This window comes from Oncorhynchus masou, chromosome 21, assembly GCF_036934945.1.
Source record: "Oncorhynchus masou masou isolate Uvic2021 chromosome 21, UVic_Omas_1.1, whole genome shotgun sequence".
In the NCBI taxonomy this organism is placed as follows: domain Eukaryota; kingdom Metazoa; phylum Chordata; class Actinopteri; order Salmoniformes; family Salmonidae; genus Oncorhynchus; species Oncorhynchus masou.
The window spans coordinates 1,053,860-1,072,500 of NC_088232.1; the positions used below are offsets into that span (position 1 = coordinate 1,053,860).

Consider the following 18,641-nt stretch of genomic DNA (forward strand, 5'->3'; position numbering starts at 1 on the left):
TCCCTAACCATTTTGCTGAAAAACCAATCCCAGATTGTAGCGTATAGTAATTGTGGTCAAAGTAACATGCTGTATAAAAACCCAGGGAAGTTGCATGGTTGTCCTGTTGCCTTGGTATATACTGTTTTAAGTGGTCAAAGTCAAATAGCCCCTCTAGTAATTGACTATGATCTATGTCATAAACCCTCAAAGTTCCAGAATGGTATGAAAATGGCAGCCATTGTGGCCAGGGAGAAATCCAAACCAGTCTAATTGGAATTAATGGTAGTAGAGGCATAGGTGACGCATTTCCTGATTTCACTTATGCAGAAAAATAAAAGTAAGGCATGTGATTATTATTTTTTTAACCTAAAATAATCTCATATAATTATAAAGTTTGTACAGGTTTTAGACTGTATAAATAGCCTATGAAATATATGTAAACGGACCATAAATGTCTCTCGGTTTGTTTTCTTGGAAAGCTGTGAGTGTTTATAATATGATACAATATCAGAGCTTGCTGCATTTACAACTTGTCTAAATCCTATCAACTGATTTCAGCCAGTGGCTGTGGATTGACTGCATTGTTGGCATATTGGTTTGAAAAATTAGAAGTTTTAAAAGAATTATTGGAATCATTCCACTTAAACTGGCTAACAAACATACTGTGCAGACAATCTTCAAAATTATTGTTTTACACAATATCTCATCACGGCACACTGGTTGACCAACTGCCTGACCAAAATGGCTGACATTTTATGCTGTCATAAGAACTTTCATGTCCATTCTAGTATTCAAATTCCTAATTCTATGGTCAGAGTAATAAAACCCAGGGAAGGTATATGGTTGTCCTTTGGCTTCAGCAGCCTACTAGTGATGACCTCATTATAGCAGCCTCTTTCTCCCTGGGTGGCACTGCTCTAGTAGCTGCCCCCCCAACCCCTCCTCGCCCCCCACTCCCTAACACCCCTCTCCGTCAAACGGTTCGCCAAGGACAGAGGTCTCTCCACGTTGCCATGGTGATGCCACACGGGAGAAATGGGGGGGGGGGGGGGCTAGTGTGTGCAGCCAAGTGTGCTTGAGCCGACATGTTTGAAAAGGAGTCGAGGAAGAAAGAGAGAAGGAGGGATAGAGAAGGAGAGCAGGGAGGGAGCAGGGAGGGAGGGACGTGGGGGAAGACAGGCACTTTGTAGACACTGCTCCCCATGGGGGCTTATGTGTGTCTGCGTGCGTATCTGTGTGTGTATGTGTGTGTGTGTCTGCATGCGTATGTGTGTGTGTGTGTGTGTGTGTGTGTGTGTGTGTGTACTTGCGTTCTCATAGTTGTGTGCATCTCTCTCGCAGGAGAGATTTTTTTTGCCACCATTTCAGAGGTGCTACTGTATAAGGCATTTAGGCATAGCAATCAGAGCTGGGGGGATAGAGCTGGGGGGCATGGCCTGGGTCTTCTGTACCCCACCCACCCCCACAACCCCTGAAGTGTATGCAGCTCCACTTCAGTGCTCTGCCATCAGGCAATACAAACAGCTGCAATACAAACAGCCGCCTCAATGTCATGATCACAGCCAAGCAGGGAAGAAGTGTGTATAAAACCTACAGAGCACATTACAGGTAATATATAGTGTCCCCTAACCGCAGAGCCTCCAGAGGATGGAAGAGAAACATATAGGTTTTATGGCTAAGTATCACACCACATTTCAAGGTTGACACTGACCACTGAGGTACCAGAGAGAGGTGTGTGTGAATGTAGTCAGGGAGGTGTGTGAGGGTACGTGTGTGTGTGTGTGTGTGTATGTTTGAGAGATTGTGTGTGTCGTATGTGTGTTGTGTATCAGAGAGAACATTGCTAACCTGAGAGTTGGAAGAGGAGCTCGGAGGCCATTTTCACTGATATGTCCTGAGAGAAGAGGTCTTGCTTCTGGGGGCGGGACAACGCCTCAGGGAGGCTGACCATTGGCTCGCTCTTCTCACACGGCCCTAAAGTGCTGAAGGCCAGCAGGTGAGAAGAGGGCGGGGCTGGGTCGCTGGCCGGGTCCACCTCCATAGGCTCCGCCTTCACCATCACCTTCTGGTAGTGGGCGGCGTCCTTGTTGCTTTCTGGGGTAGGGGATTGGACGAGAGGGACAGTGAGTGACAGGGTTGAATCTATGAGTTCCTGAGACAACTCCTATCTACACTGAGTACACCAAACATTAGGAACACCTTCCTAATATTGAGTTGCACTCCCCTTTCCCCTGAAAACAGCCTCAATTCATCAGGACATGGTGTCAAAAGCGTTCCACAGGGATGCTGACTCCAATGCTTCCCACCGTTGAGTTAAGTTGGCTGGATGTCCTTTGGGTGGGGGACCATTCTTGATAAACACGGGAAAAAGGGATCATGGCTTTAACCTGGGTAGTGAGGGAAGTAATTTGCCTTATAGTTTGAGAAAAGCCAGTTCTGTTTTATCCAAAAGGTTATAATATATTTATATCGTATACAACTCCACTGGCTTTCCTCAAAGCTGACTAGTAAGTGGATTTGATTCCCGGTAATGTCCTAATTTCTGCATTTTACAGATGATGCATGGATGTGTCTCATTCACAAAATATAGATAGCTAAGTTAATTTATCATACAAACCCTACATAGACTTCATATTACCTCATGGATGTTCAAAGAGAAATAACCTAAAAAAAAAACCTTGTTAATGCCTTTAACATACCCTGAGGACATTCTGTACATTTAATCAGACAAGATCTCTCATTCCATTCGTACTTCAATCTCCATCCATCAGGAGCACTCTAAACTCCGGACTGTCCTCACTTAACCTCCTCAAAATAATACGAGTCTGAATCCAAATGAAAATGGTTGGAATTCCCAAAATGTTTAATAAAGCCATAACATCCATTCAACCCCTAAAGCGCTCCGTTCCTGAGTGGATATTGTCTAGTTATGTGATTATGTAGGGCTAGAGGGCATCACCAGATCACACACTGGCTCAGGGAGCTAGGCAGCCGGCACAAGTTCACTGGTGTGTGTGTGGGTGTTATATATACAGTTGAAGTTGTAAGTTTACATACACCTTAGCCAAATACATTTAAACTCAGTTTTTCACAATTCCTGACATTTAATTCTAGTAAAAATGCCCTGTCTGGGGTCAGTTAGGATCACCACTTTATTTTAAGAATATGAAATGTCAAAATAGTAGAGAGAATGATTAATATCAGATTTGATTTCTTTCATCACATTCCCAGTGGGTCAAAAGTTTACATACACTCAATTAGTATTTGGTAGCATTGCCTTTAAATTGTTGAACTTGGGTCAAATGTTTCAGGTAGCCTTCCACAAGCTTCCCATAATAAGTTTTGGCCCATTCCTCCTGACAGAACTGGTGTAACTGAGTCAGGTTTGTCGGCCTCCTTGCTCGCACACACTTCTTCAGTTCTGCCCACAAATTGTCTATATGATTGAGGTCAGGGCTTTGTGATGGCCACTCCAATACCTTGACTTTGTTGTCCTTAAGCCATTTTGCCACAACTTTGGAAGTATGCTTGGGATCATTGTCCATTAGGAAGACCCATTTGCGACCAACCTTTTTCTTCCTGACTGATGTCTTGAGATGTTGCTTCAATATATCCACATAATTTTTGTTCTTCATGATGCCATCTATTTTGTGAAGTGCACCAGTCCCTCCTGCAGCAAAGCACCCCCACAACATGATGCTGCCACCCCGTGCTTCACGTTTGGGATGGTGTTCTTTGGCTTGCAAGCCTTCCCCTTTCCCCTCCAAATATAACGATAGTCATTATGCCCAAACAGTTCTATTTTTGTTTCATCAGACCAGAGGACATTTCTCCAAAAAGTATGATCTTTGTCCCCATGTGCAGTTGCAAAACCGTAGTCTTGCTTTTTTATGGCGGTTTTGGAGCAGTGGCTTCTTCCTTGCTGAGCAGTCTTTCAGGTTGTGACGATACAGGACTCATTTTACTGTGGAGATAGATACTTTTGAACCAGTTTCCTCCAGCATCTTCACAAGGTCCTTTACTGTTGTTCTGGGATAGATTTGTACTTTTTGCACCAAAGTGCGTTCATCTCTAGGAGACAGAACGCGTCTCCTATCTGAGCGGTATGACGGCTGTTTGGTCCCATGGTGTTTATACTTGCGTGCTATTGTTTGTACAGATGAACGTGGTACCTTCAGATGTTTAGAAATTGCTCCCAAGGATGAACTGGACTTGTGGAGGTCTACAAACATTTTTTTGAGGTCTTGGCTGATTTCTTTACCTTTTCCCATGATGTCAAGCAAAGAGGCACTGAGTTTGAAGGTAGGCCTTGAAATACATCCACAGGTACACAAGCTGTTTAAAGGCGCTGTCAACTTAGTGTATGTAAACTTCTGACCCACTGGAATTGTGATACAGTGAATTATAAGTGAAATAATCTGTCTGTAAACAATTGATGGAAAAATGACTTGTGTCATGCATAAAGTAGATGTTAACAAACTATAGTTTTGGCAAGTTGGTTAGGACAAGAAATTTGTGGAGTGGTTGAAAAACAGGATAGCGTATGGTGTGTGTGTGTGGCTCAGTGGAGCACACAAAACAGAAAATATGCTACCACCATTAAATATGAAACAGTACAACAGTAACCTCATTCCAGCCCTATGGGGATTTTGACGGGTGGGTGTTACGATGTTGTGAACTCAAACGCCTCCTTGAAAACCCTTTGCTTCAGCTGCCGTCAAACAAAATAACACTTCTGATTCAACAGCGGTCGTTGTCTTTTCATATCTAGATTATTGTAAATCAGGGCATCTCTTAGTAGATTTGAAAAATCAGGGTTGAAATAAAACAACAACGTTGGTTAGAGAATCCCTAACGGAGGAAAAACCTCCCCATCGCTCTGGTTATCAGACAGTGTTCAAGAGGTTAGCCAAATAGCAGACGCTAAAAATAGTCCCGGTGGCCGGCAGTACACGGCATCAGGATCTCTGAGGTAACAGATTTCGACTGTCTCATCCAGGTTGTGTGTGTGTGTGTGTGTGTGTGTGTGTGTGTGTGTGTGTGTGTGTGTGTGTGTGTGTGTGTGTGTGTGTGTGTAAGTGTGTGTGTGTGGTGAGGAGCAGCAGGGAGCTCCAGCCATGCTGACACGGATGCTCATGGTGATTATGGATATATGCAATTGGGCCAGTAGCGAGGGGGAAGAGGTGGGAGGGGGAGGTCAGGAGTACAGGAGAGAGATGGGAGAGAGATAGATGGAAGGGGGAGAGAGAAAGAGTGAGAGAGGGGGGAAGGAGGGAGGGGTGAGAGGGTAGGCTGAGGTCAGCAGTGTAGGAGAAAGAGAGCGATAGATGGAGAGAGGCAGGGAAGGGTGAGGAGGCAGCGAGGCAGTAGTAACCCAGTGATGACCCTGCCCTCTCTGTGACCTCTCCTCTCCTGGATGGCTGAGCCAGGGAGGGGCGAGGCTAGTCACCGTTGTCTGAACCCGACCTACAGTGTGTGTGTGTGGTGAGGTACAAGCCTGAGTGGTGCGTTTACATTCGGAGTTGAAAGTATGTGCGAGTGCGCCAGTGTGTGTGTGTGCATCAAAGCACATTTTATTTGCCACATGCTTCGTAAACAACAGGTGTGGACCAACAGTGAAATGCTTACCCAGGTGCATGCTTGAGCACTAGTGTGTGTGTGTGTGTGTGTGTGTGCGTGCGGTCAGCCCAGTGTGCCTGTGTGTTTACATGATGTACGTGTGTGCGTCCATCTGAGTGCGTTCTCTTTCCGGACCCAGGTTTCGGGGGCGGTGGTAGCCTAGCCGACCCCACGTCACCCCCCCCCGTCTGGAGACACAACTGACAACCATCGGCCGACTAATCCCTTAATCAGGTGCCCAGAGCCTGGCAAGAGCAGAGCGGTCGTGGAGGAAGGGGGTAGAGAGCACTGCGAGGCCGGGGTCAACCAAGGGACAGGCAGTCTCACGCACGCTCCCGTCTGTGGTTCACCACCCCTGCCATCAGGGGCTGAGCGGACTGCTGAGCGCCACACACACACACACCAAGAGAGAGAGCTGGGATAAGCACACTTGCGTCACAGCTGAGATTCATTGAGCGGTCAGATGGTCACACACACACACAAACATTTTGTCCACACACACACGCTCAGAAAGTAGATAGACACACTCTCACAGTGAAAACACATCAAAGTAGGGGGGTCTGAGTGGTCTTTTTTTGTGTGAAATTGCATGGCCTTCACTTACCTATCTAGCACAATAAAACACACACACGCCACTGTATGTCCAGGGCTATGACATTATGTTCTGGTGCCATAAAAAGATGAATCCTGTTCCTAAGTGTGTGTGTGTGTGTGTGTATCATCCCCTCTAGTGTAGGAGCAGTCGAACACAACACCAGTTCACCTCTAACTGCAAGTAGAGGGGTTGTGACCTGATAACGCCCACTTCCTCTGTACTGTCGTGTAGAATCTCTCACTTGCACAGCTCTGACTGATCATATACGGTGGTTGTATGGTACCATACACTGTCATGATCTCAATGTACACAGGCAGGCTATGTATGGTCTAATGCAGGGTTCTCCAACTCTGCTCCTGGAGAGATACCCTCCTGTAGGTTAACTCCAACCCTGCTCCTGGAGAGATACCCTCCTGTAGGTTAACTCCAACCTTGTTCCTGGAGAGCCACCCTCCTGTAGGTTTTCCCTCCAACCCTGTTCCTGGAGAGCTACCCTCCTGTAGATTAACTCCAACCATGTTCCTGGAGAGCTACCCTCCTGTAGACTAACTCCAACCCTGTTCCTGGAGAGCTCCCCTCCTGTAGGTTAACTCCAACCCTGTCCCTGGAGAGCTACCCTCCTGTAGGTTAACTCCAACCCTGTTCCTGGAGAGCTACCCTCCTGTAGGTTAACTCCAACCCTGTTCCTGGAGAGCTACCCTCCTGTAGGTTAACTCCAACCCTGCTCCTGGAGAGCTACCCTCCTGTAGGTTAACTCCAACCCTGTTCCTGGAGGGCTATCGACCTGTAGGTTTCCCCTCCAACCCCAGTTGTAACTAACCTGATTGAGTTTATCAACCAGATATTTATTAGAATCAGGAGCGCTAGATTAGGGTTGGAGTGAAAACCTACAGGACGGTAGCTCTCCAGGAACAGGTTTGGAAAACCCTGGTCTAATGTCGATATCACGTTTACTTGACTTTGTCACATACCTTATCCGATCATTGTATGACACAGGTAGACTATACATAGTCCAATGTATATTATGTTGACATTGTGAGGATTGTGTTTAGGCTACATGCTAATATATTCTGTATCTTTAGAGACAGCCATATGCTATCTAGTATACTGTAATCTTCTCTCTATATCAGGTTATATTAACACACGGTACATATCACATTTTATCGGACAAATACATGTCTGCTTTTACTTGACAATGCATTATTCATTTTTGAGAGAGTGAAAATGACTGCGCTGCTGTTTCGCTGTTCACCTTTGACCTTCGTTGTCTGCTCCAATCAGAACGTACAGTCTGACTGTGTGCGTGTACATAGGTGAGGAGAGGACAAGCAGTAAAGCTCTACAGCGAACAGCCAGGCAGCCACACCATTACCGATTCAACACATGTAAAGCTACCGTATCATACCGCGAGGTATACCTTTGATGCATCGACAGAGGGGGAATACAGAGATGAGCTGGGAGAGACACATGGATGCCGTCAGGGAGGAAGGGAGGAGAGGATAAAACATTTTTAAAAAGGAGAGTGCCAGGGAGAGGAACACCCTGAGGGTGAGAGAGAAGGAAGAAAGATGAGTGAGCGAGAGAAGGAGACGGATAAGAGGAGGAGTCATAAAATTACATCCTCCCTCCTCATCCCCTCGCTCTCCCTCTCTGGTCGACCTGCTCAGAAAGGGGTGAAGAGTTCAGCTGCTTCAAAATGATGCAGTGGTGGAAGACAACATGTCAGCTGGGGAGCGAAACAGCAGCAGCAGACAGAGACTGATCTTAGACCAGTTACCTCTTATTCAGCCAGGAGCGGGTGGGGCGATACTGCTGCTACATCTGTTCCCAGATCGGATGGTACTGTAGCGTTTAATAATTCAGTACAGTGATGATGCAACACTTGCACTGAGACTAACGGAGAGTGGTGTGTTTGTTAGAGAGAGAGGGAGGGTGGGGGTTCAAAGACCCAATAGTCCCCTAAGGGAAGAGTGCCTAAAGATATCAGTGCCACTGTAAGACTAGATCTACCAGGGAGGAAGGAAATGAAGGAGAAAGGGAGGGAGGAGGGCACAGAGAGGGCATGGCCAGGGCACTGAGGCAGAGTGGAACAGGCTTAGCATCAGGATACAGAAGTGCAGTGGTGATTAAATGAAACGGCAGGGTCATGTCCTACCACCCAACACTTGGGCTACATTAACATGTATTCCTGCACTTCATAAATCCAATCAATTATTGTTATGCAGTACGTGTGGACAATTGATTGTCAGTGCTCGGTTTAAACTATACTGAACAAAAATATAAACGGAACATGCAACAATTTCAACGATTTCTACTGAGTTACAGTTCATTTAAGGAAATCAGTCCACTGAAATAAATTCATTAGGTCCTAATCGATGGATTTCACATGACTGGGCAGGGGCACAGCCATGGGTGGGCCTGGAAGGGTATAGGCCAACCCACTTGGGAGCCAGGCACACTGACTGGGGAGCCAGGCAAAGCCTATCAGAATGAGTTTTTCCCCACAAAAGGGTTTTATTACAGACAGAAACACTTCTCAGTTGCACCAGCTGTCCTGGTGGCTGGTCGCACCTGCGTAATGATCATAATGTTTAATCTGCTTCTTGATATGCCACCTGTCAGGTGGATGGATTATCTTGGCAAAGGAGAAATACTCACTAACAGGGATGTAAACCAATTTGTGCACAACATTTGAGAGAAAGAAGCTTTTTCTGCGTATGGAACATTTCTGGAATGTTTTATTTCAGCGCATGAAACCAACAATATACATGTTGGGTTTATATTTTTGTTCAGTATGTACACACACACACACACCAACACACACAAAGTCGGAAGTTTACATACACTTAGGTTGGAGTCATTAAAACTCGTTTTTCAACCTCTCCACAAATTTCTTGTTAACAAACTATAGGTTTTGGCATGTCGGTTAAGACATCTACAGTTGTGGCCAAAAATTGAGAATGATACAAATTTTAATTTTCACAAAATCTGCTGCCTCAGTGTCTTTAGACATTTTTGTCAGATGTTACTATGGAATACTGAAATATAATTACAAGTATTTCATAAGTGTCAAAGGCTTTTATTGACAATCACATGAAGTTGATGCAAAGAATCAATATTTGCAGTGTTGACCCTTCTTTTTCAAGACTTCTGCAACCTGCCCTGGCATGCTGTCAATTAACTTCTGGGCCACATCCTGACTGATGGCAGCCCATTCTTGCATAATCATTGCTTGGAGTTTGTTAGAATTTGTGGGTTTTCTTTGTCCACCCACCGCTTGAGGATTGGCCACAAGTTCTCAATGGGATTAATAACAAGTCATTTTTCCAACAATTGTTTAGACAGATTATTTCACTTATAATTCACTGTATCACAATTTCAGTGTGTCAGAAGTTTACATAAACTAAGTTGACTGTGCCTTTAAAACCTCTTTGGGCTAGGGGGCAGTATTTTCACGTCCGGATGAAAGGTGTGCCCAAAGTAAACTGCCTGCTTCTCAGGCCCGGAAGCTAGGATATGCATATTATTAGTAGATTTGGATAGAAAATACTCTGAAGTTAATAAAACTGTTTGAATAATGTCTGTGAGTATAACAGAACTGATTTGGCAGGCGAAACCCCGAGCCCAATCCATTTAGGGAAAACATTTTTTGAGCTCAATCTGTTTTCCATTAGTTTTCTATGGCAATCCCTTTTTAATAGAAATATGCTTGCAGTTCCTATGGCTTCCACTAGTCAACAGTCCTTAGAAATTGGTTGATGTTTTTCCTTTGAGAAATGAAGAAGTAGCCCTGTTATTTCCATGTGTCACTCCAGGTGCACTCTAATGTTTTGGTGCGCGTGACCTGGAACGTGCTTCACTTTGTTTTCATCCGGTATTGAGCACAGTATTTCCCGTCTTAAATTTGATCAATTATTTACGTTTTAGAATACATACATTTGGATTAGGAATGTTGTTTGAAATGTTTGGACCAAGTTTACAGGTAACTTATTAGATACTTTGTAGGCATGTTGGGCGAGTTGGAACCGGTGTTATTCTGAATCAACCGTGCCAAATAAATTGACATTTTGGGGATATAAAGAAGCAATTTCTCTAACAAAAATACAATGTGTGACATTTATGGGACATTTTGCCAACAGAAGAAGATCTTCAAAGGTAAGGCATGAATTATATCGTTATTTCTGACTTTTGTGTAGCACCTGCCTGGTTGAAATCTGATTTTCATGTGTTGGTATGCTGGGTGCTGTCCTCAGATAATTGCATGGTCTGCTTTCACCGTAAAGCCTTTTTGAAATCTGAAACTGCGGCTGGATCAACAAGAAGTGAATCTTTAAACCGATGTATAACACTTGTATGCTTTATGAATTCTTATTATGAGTATTTCTGTTTTTGAATTTGGCGCGCTGCAATTTCACTGGGTGCTGTCAACTCGATCCCGTTAAAGGGATTGGCTCGCGAAGGGATCCATAAGAAGTTAAACAGCTTGGAAAATTCCCAAAAAATATGTCATGGCTTTAGAAGCTTCTGATAGGCTAATTGACATCATTTGAGTCAATTGGAGGTGTACATGTGGATGTATTTCAAGGCCTACCTTCAAACTCAGTGCCTCTTTTGACATCATGGGAAAATCAAAAGAAACCAGCAAAGACTTCAGAAAAAAGACCTCCACAAGTCAGGTTCATCCTTGGGATCAATTTCCAAAAACCTGAAGGTACCACGTTCATCTGTACAAACAATAGCACGCAAGTATAAACACAAATGGGACCACACAGCTGTCATACCGCTCAGGAAGGAGACGTGTTCTGTCTCCTAGAGATTAATGTACTTTGGTGCGAAGTGCAAATCAATCCCAGAACAACAGCAAAGGACCTTGTGAAGATGCTGGAGGAAACGGGTACAAAGGTATCTATATCCACAATAAAACGAGTCCTATATCGACATAACCGGAAAGGCTGCTCAGCAAGGAAGAAGCCACTGCTCCAAAACCGCCACAAAAATGCGAGACTACGGTTTGCAACTGCACATGGGGACAAAGATCGTACTTTTTGGACAAATGTCCTCTGGTCTGATGAAACAAAATAGAACTGTTTGGCTATAATGACCATTGTTATGTTTGGAGGAAAAAGGGGGAGGAAGAACACCATCCCAACCATGAAGCACTGGGGTGGCAGCATCATGTTGTGGGGGTGCTTTGCTGCAGGAGGGACTGGTGCACTTCACAAAATAGATGGCATCATGAGGCACAAAAATTATGTGGATATATTGAAGCAACATCTCAAGACATCAGTCAGGAAGAAAAAGGTTGGTCGCAAATGGGTCTTCCAAATGGACAACGACCCCAAGCATACTTCCAAAGTTGTGGCAAAATGGCTTAAGGACAACAAAGTCAAGGTATTGGAATGGCCATCACAAGGCCCTGAAGTCAATCCTATAGAAAATTTGTGGGCAGAGCTGAAAGTGGGTGCGAGCAAGGAGGTCTACAAACCTGACTCAGTTACACCAGTTCTGTCAGGAGGAATGGGGCAAAATGCACCCAACTTATTATGGGAAACATGTGGAAGGCTACCTGAAACGTTTGACCCATGTTCAACAATTTAAAGGCAATGCTACCAAATACTAATTGAGTGTATTTAAACTTATAACCCACTGGGAATGTGATGAAAGAAATAAAAGCTGAAATTAATCAATTCTCTCTACTATTATTCTGACATTTCACATTCTTAAAATAAAGTGGTGATCCTAACTGACCTAAAATTGGGAATTTTTACTAGGATTAAATGTCAGCAATTATGAAAAACTGAGTTTAAATGTATTTGGCTAAGGTGTATGTGAACATCCGACTTCAATTGTGTGTGTGTGAGAGAGAGATATATATATATTATATACACATATACATATATACATACACACACACACACAAGCTATGGAATCATGTAGTAACCAAAAAAGTGTGAAACAAATCTAAATATATTTTATATTTGAGATTCTTCAAAGTAGCCACCCTTTGCCTTGATGACAGCTTTGCACACTCTTGGCATTCTCTCATCAACTAATCCTGGAATGCCTTTCCCAGTGAACGTTACGCCCCTGCTTTTTCCTATTCTGGTCTGTATATGTGTGTGAGAGTGTATCCTCTAGCCCAATCTCTTTGACAAGCCGTCATCAGGTTCTACTACAGCCCACATCACTTTAACTACACGACCCCAACTGGGACGCCATGTCAGGTACACTCGTCTTAATTAGCAAGGGCGCTGAGGGTGACGAAAGACGAAACGGAGGGTGGTATATTGGGACGGAAATAGGCTCACTGCTAGGAGACACGTGTGACTTCACACCCATGGTGGGGGGTAGTGGGAAGATGGAACCAGGGACAGTGGGTGGCAGGGACATCATCACCTACACTTTGCCAGCCTGCCTGCCTGGGACAAAGGGTATCACTCAAGGCACTGTACCCCCCCATACCCCCCCTCCTCCCAGTCCCCTGATGTCCTTCTATACCCTCTATACCAGTACCCATCTGCTAACAGGCACTAGCAGGCGTTAGCCAGCAGCGCAGGGGACTGTTTAGCCCTCCTGTAATTAGCCCCTAGACGCTAACCGTGCTAACAGCATGTTTTAAAACAGATGTAGGGGGTGGAGAGAGGGCGCTACCGCCACCACCGTCATTTGATAAGGAGAGAGAGAGAAAGAACAAAAACAGAGAGAAACAGAAGTGACCTAGTTATAGCAGTGATGCAACACATTACAGTACACAATGGCCAGTTTTGATGCCAGTCCTCCTTGCTCTCCTGATGGTTGCCTTGGTCAACTGAAAAGGAGCTAGTCCGGCCATTTAATTTCATCTAGCCTATTCCATATTAGTGGGTTTAAGGAGGAGCCTCTCTGGTTACAATCCATTTAACCAGTTTATTGTAAGATCTCCAGGGTTTTTTTCAATCTGTGCTCAATCGCACCCATGTGACTTTCAGCCAACAGCATGCCTCCCTGCGCCGGAGTTGACCTCGGCAAGGGGTCAGAGGTGACGGAGTAGACGTCCGTGAAACCTCGTGGCCGTGTGACGTAGATGACTCATACGGAGTTTACCTTCCCCCTGGCCTCCCCCCTCCTCCTCCCCCGTTCCTCTCTCTAACCTCAAGGCCATTTGACTGAGTGGCCAGACTCACTGTCACAGCCATCACACCAGACAACCTTCTCTCCTACTCCCTCAGATGACCCTGCTGCTGTTGTCATGGCAATGGACAACGGCACTACTCGCTCTACTAAGCTCCAGGGGGTGAGCACAATGAAAGATATTTGAAGTATTTAAAGCTAGAATCCTTAAATTTGTCTCGGCGCATGCTGCTAAATTACAAAGGCTAACAGGCTAACTGGCCAATGTTAAACTACACTGACAGGCTAACGGCTTGCGCTCTGAATGCTAGCGGATGCTAAAGGAGGATGTGGTGGTGTGGTGAGCATGTCGGCCCATAGGTGGGGAATGATGGTGAGGAAAAAAGAACAAAGGACAAGCAGCAGTAGTGGAGGAATCACTCAGAGACTTCCCACCTCCTCTCTGTTCAACTCTCTCTCTCTCTCACACTCACCATCTCTGTCGCGCACGCACACACACACAGATACACACACAAACACACATAATGTATAGTGCGTGTGTGGTGTATAGTGTAATGTAGTGTATAGTGTAGCAGCGCTCCCAGGCAGTGACTATGACTCACTGTAGACACAGGGCGACCCAGAGAGAACAAGAGAACAGAACAATGGCAGCTGGTGTGTGAGGGTACAGGATGAAATGAGGGGCCATGAAGCTGAGAGATCACTGTACTGTTATCAACTGCTGTGTTACACTACACACCCCGCAGCAAACACACACACACACACACACACACACACACACACACACACACACAGTAATGTTCCCTCGGAGCATGGAATTAAATTAAATCAAGAGATCACACACACACGGTAACACCCACCCACCATCAACACCTACAGCACACACAACCTACAAGCTACACACAGACACACACTTGACCACACTTTCAGCTGAAAATGAAATAAGCTGATAGGCTGCACTTTCGTGATAACACACTGTAATTACGTAGCAGCGAATAACATGAAACATGCTAAATCTAGCACACGGTTCAGGACAGGGTGTTCTTTTCAGTCCTTCCATCCTTTCACTATCTCTGTCTCATATAGTCGAGGGTGAGAGGGGCCTCTCGTATGACATAACCTGTACTGCAGCAGAAATAACAGAGAACATGCTAAAACTAGAAGACGGTTTAGGACAGGGTGTTCTTTCTTCCCTCCGTCATCTCTGTTTTCATAGAGAGGGGCGAGGGTGAGAGGGGGGCCAGGTTTGAGGTTCACTGTAGCGCACCGTTGGAGATGGACCCAGCAGCCATCGATTGGTTTGTTTCGGACGGGGGACCGCTGGACGGGAAAAGGATATTGACTGAACATGGAAAATAATTGACCCTTCTGCCCATCTTCCACCCAAAAAACTTTGAGGAGGAGGAGGGAAAGAGAGAGAACAGAAACCAGGAGAAAAAAGAAAGAAAAGAAAAACAGAAGGAAGTGGAGAGGAATACGCATGAGGGAGAGAAAGAGAACAACAGAGGTGTTGAGAGAGGACTTTGACCTGGATATTACCATGGGAGGACACAAAGGCTTTGGTGCCAAAATAGAGAGCTTTGAGTCTCAGTGTAAGAGATATAAACATTTCACAGTACAATGGTTTTTACCCATGTCATTACATGGCAGGGACCTGGGTCACCTTTGACCTCTCTACTGATTCATTCCTATTGGCTGATTTAAGGCACTAACTGTAACCATGTTGACCCAGTCACTACCCTTTCACTGCAATCTCCAGATCAACATGGGTGAATTATATACTCAGATGTGTGAGATCACTGAGTAGAGTTTTAAAATACTTGCACGCCTTGTCAGTACATAGGTCAAGTTAAGGTTTGTGGAGCTCATTTGAATTCAATCTCTACTTGCACTATCCTATATAGAGAAACATCAACTATGTTCTAATTATTTTTTATGATAAAATTGGCTGTGAATGTGTCAATTGTGCTGTCAAAAAACATCACTTCTAACCCGGAACACACACACACCAAATACCTCCCCCCTCAACCCACAGCCCATTACCTTACCTGATAGCTTCATCAGCAGCTCCGACGCCACCTTGAAGTTGATGTCCTGGCTGAGGAGACTGTTCTTGTTTCCAATGGGGCTTCCCTCCCGTCCCTTTAGTGTCCCCCTGTGGCCTCCACTGTCTGCTGTGACCTCTGCTGGCCCTGTGGCCCCCAGTGTCGCACCCTGCTCCTGGTAGAAGGAGGAGTAGCTGGGCTGGCTCCGGGGGCTCCTCCGCACCTCTTCTTCCTCTGCCCGGGGTTCCTGCTTCAAATGGAAGGACTGTGGAGCCTTCAGGGCTTCCTTCTGGTTGGCCGCTATACAGAGAGAGAGGGGGGGGAGGTTTAGAGAGAGAGGGGAGGGTTAGAGAGAGGGCGGGGGGGGGTTAGAGGATAGCGAGAAGGTTGGAGAGGAGGAAAAGGTGAGGAGAGGGGAAGAGGACAAATGAAAGAGGAGAGAGAGGAAGAGGTGGGATGGAAAAGTGAGAGGGAGTAGAGCCAGATTGGTGAGAGAGGTGAGGGTCAAGAGGAATGAGAGGGACGACAAGGACAGAGAGAGGGTAGACAGAGAGGGTTGAGGAGGGTTGTGTGTGAGAGATCCTCAACTATTTGTGGAACGATACAGTGTGGACTGTGGCAGAAGAGCAGGGTTCAACTGGGGTTTTCTCCATGTGACAGTTGATCACATAAACCCAACAATAACATAACGCTGGTCACATGGCACAACACGTGGCCGTGTGTCTGCATTCTACTGTCTTCTGTGTTCTTAGTGTGTACCTCAAACCACACACACACACACACAAAGTCACACAGGAACATAGTCACACATACACTGACCAGTAACATGTGAGAGAGAGGGAGTCGATCAGATTGAGGATGTGAGTAGGTTTTGTAAGCGGTCTGTTATTTAGAGAGAGAACTAAAAGTCCCTGGTCTGGACCATCAGTGAACAGTGAATCCTAGGATCCTGGAGCACAGTGTGCCAGCACAGATGGTAGCACCTAATGACTGACTCTCTCACTCTGTCCAGGTCTGCAGGGCATCTCTAACCAAATCCACTCCTCCTCTTCTCTTTCTCTCCATCTTTATTTCACACACACACACCAAAAAGGCATTGAGTTAAGTTAGGCATGTTAATACACAGATAATAATGAAACTAAATATTATCTGCAGAGTGCAGATACACTTAGGTGTGTGTATATATATATATATATATATATATATGTGTTTGTAGGGAAACTGGGTCACATCTAATCCCGCCTTAGATGAATAATTAGACATGGAGCAACTTCTGATCGCCGCCAAGAAACCACAGAGACCACGGTGCCTCAATGCTTTGTGATGAAGGTTCTCTTACTCTCTGTCTCTCACTGCTCTCTCTCTCACACACACTTGGGTCTGTTATCACTCTTGGGTCGACGGCTGTCCCGTTTCTTCAGGCCCCACTATAGATCCGCTCCCCTGCTCACCCCCCCCCCCCCACCTGCTCTTCACTCACCCCATCTCACCCTCTCCCGTCACACCTAACATCTCTGGACGACATAGGCCTGCCGCGGGGCCAACCCTCCTGCCCGTGTCATAAATCTGCGGCAGCTCCGGCCATTTGATTAATGATGATGCACACCGGAGGGACAGAGGGGGACAGAGAGCTCAGGTAAGGAAGGACAGAAGCCATACTGGCAGAACCGCCCAGTGGGTGGACTTAAACTGCCCATGCTATGCCACTGGGCTGTGCTGGTGGAGGCTGGTAGGGGGGGGAGTGAGGCCTAGTGGGAGGCCTGCGAATGGGGGACAGTGACTTTCACGTCAAGGGGTTAGGGGTCGCGGCAGCACCACCAGCTGGAAATGTCACACAGTCAGATGTCAGCGGGCAGGCTCGATGGTAGAGTGTGTGTGAGTGTGTGTGTGTGTGTGTGTCGGATGTCAGCGGGCAGGCTAAGTATAACCTGGTCAGCACCTGGAAGGACGTCCTCTAATTAGGTGTGTTGAGGCCATGTTGGATCAGACAGGGACAGCACGCCTCACTGTGGCCCTGGCAAGGCCTACGCACACACACACACACACACACACAAACTCTATTACAGATGACTTGCGCACGCACGCACACACACCCCTCCAACGGTACTCCACCGGAACAAAAACAACCCTCAAGACGCAGTGGGCGCGGTGCTTACAAACACGAAGTCCCTCCACTACAATGACCTTTTTGGGCCCTATAAATAGCATCGTATTTAAACTCTCCCAATCTGAGTTACGGAAATCACTCAATTATTTAGTACCCTAATGTGATGTTTTTTTATTTCTCCAGTCGGGAACTCAAGTAACACAAAAAACACACAAGTGTACCCTATCTATTCCACTTACCAGATGCTTTTTCCCTGCAGGAATCTAACCAATGACGCTGACATTGCTAGAGCCACGCTCTTACCAACTGAGCCACACAGGACTGCTGCTGCTACTACTGCTGCTACTACTGCTGCTACTGATGCTGCTACTACTACCACTACTGCTACCACTACGACTACTGCTACTATGACTACTGTTGCTACTACTACTACTACTGTTGCTACTATGACTACTGTTGCTACTACTACTACCACTGCTACTACTACTGTTGCTACTACTACTACTACTACTACTACTGTTGCTACTACTACTACTGTTGCTACTACTACTACTGTTGCTACTACTACTACTACTACTACTACTACTACTGCTGCGAACGCTACTACTACTGCTGCTACAACTCCTGTTGCTGCTGCTACTACTACTACTGCGAATGCTACTACGACTGCTACTACTGCTGCCACTATGACTACTACTACGACTGCTACTACTGCTGCCACTATGACTACTACTACTACTACTGCTGCTGCTACTACTACTACTGCTGCTGCTACTACTGCTGCTGCTACTACTACTACTACTACTACTACTGTTGCTGCTACTACTACTGTTGCTGCTACTACTACTACTGTTGCTGCTACTACTACTACTGTTGCTGCTACTACTACTGTTGCTGCTGCTACTACTGTTGCTGCTGCTACTACTGTTGCTGCTGCTACTACTGTTGCTGCTGCTACTACAGCAACTACTACTGTTGCTGCTACTACTACTGCTGTTGCTGCTGCTACTACTACTACTACTGCTGCGACTGCTACTACTGCCATTACGACTACTGTTGCTGCTACTACTACTGTTGCTGCTACTACTACTACTGCGACTGCTACTACTACTACTGCTGCTGCTACTACTACTGTTGCTGCTACTACTACTACTACTACTACTACTGTTGCTGCTACTACTAC

At 45.8% G+C, this 18,641-nt stretch overlaps 1 protein-coding gene across 1 annotated transcript in view; it reads right to left on the minus strand.

Moving 5' to 3' along the window:
- Positions 1-18,641, minus strand: part of LOC135507571 (zinc finger protein 827-like) — a 93,298-nt gene that overhangs the window by 27,597 nt on the left and 47,060 nt on the right. Inside the window, 2 exon segments of the mRNA XM_064927089.1 lie at positions 1,831-2,076; positions 15,355-15,651. Coding sequence (XP_064783161.1) covers positions 1,831-2,076; positions 15,355-15,651 — 543 coding nt within the window.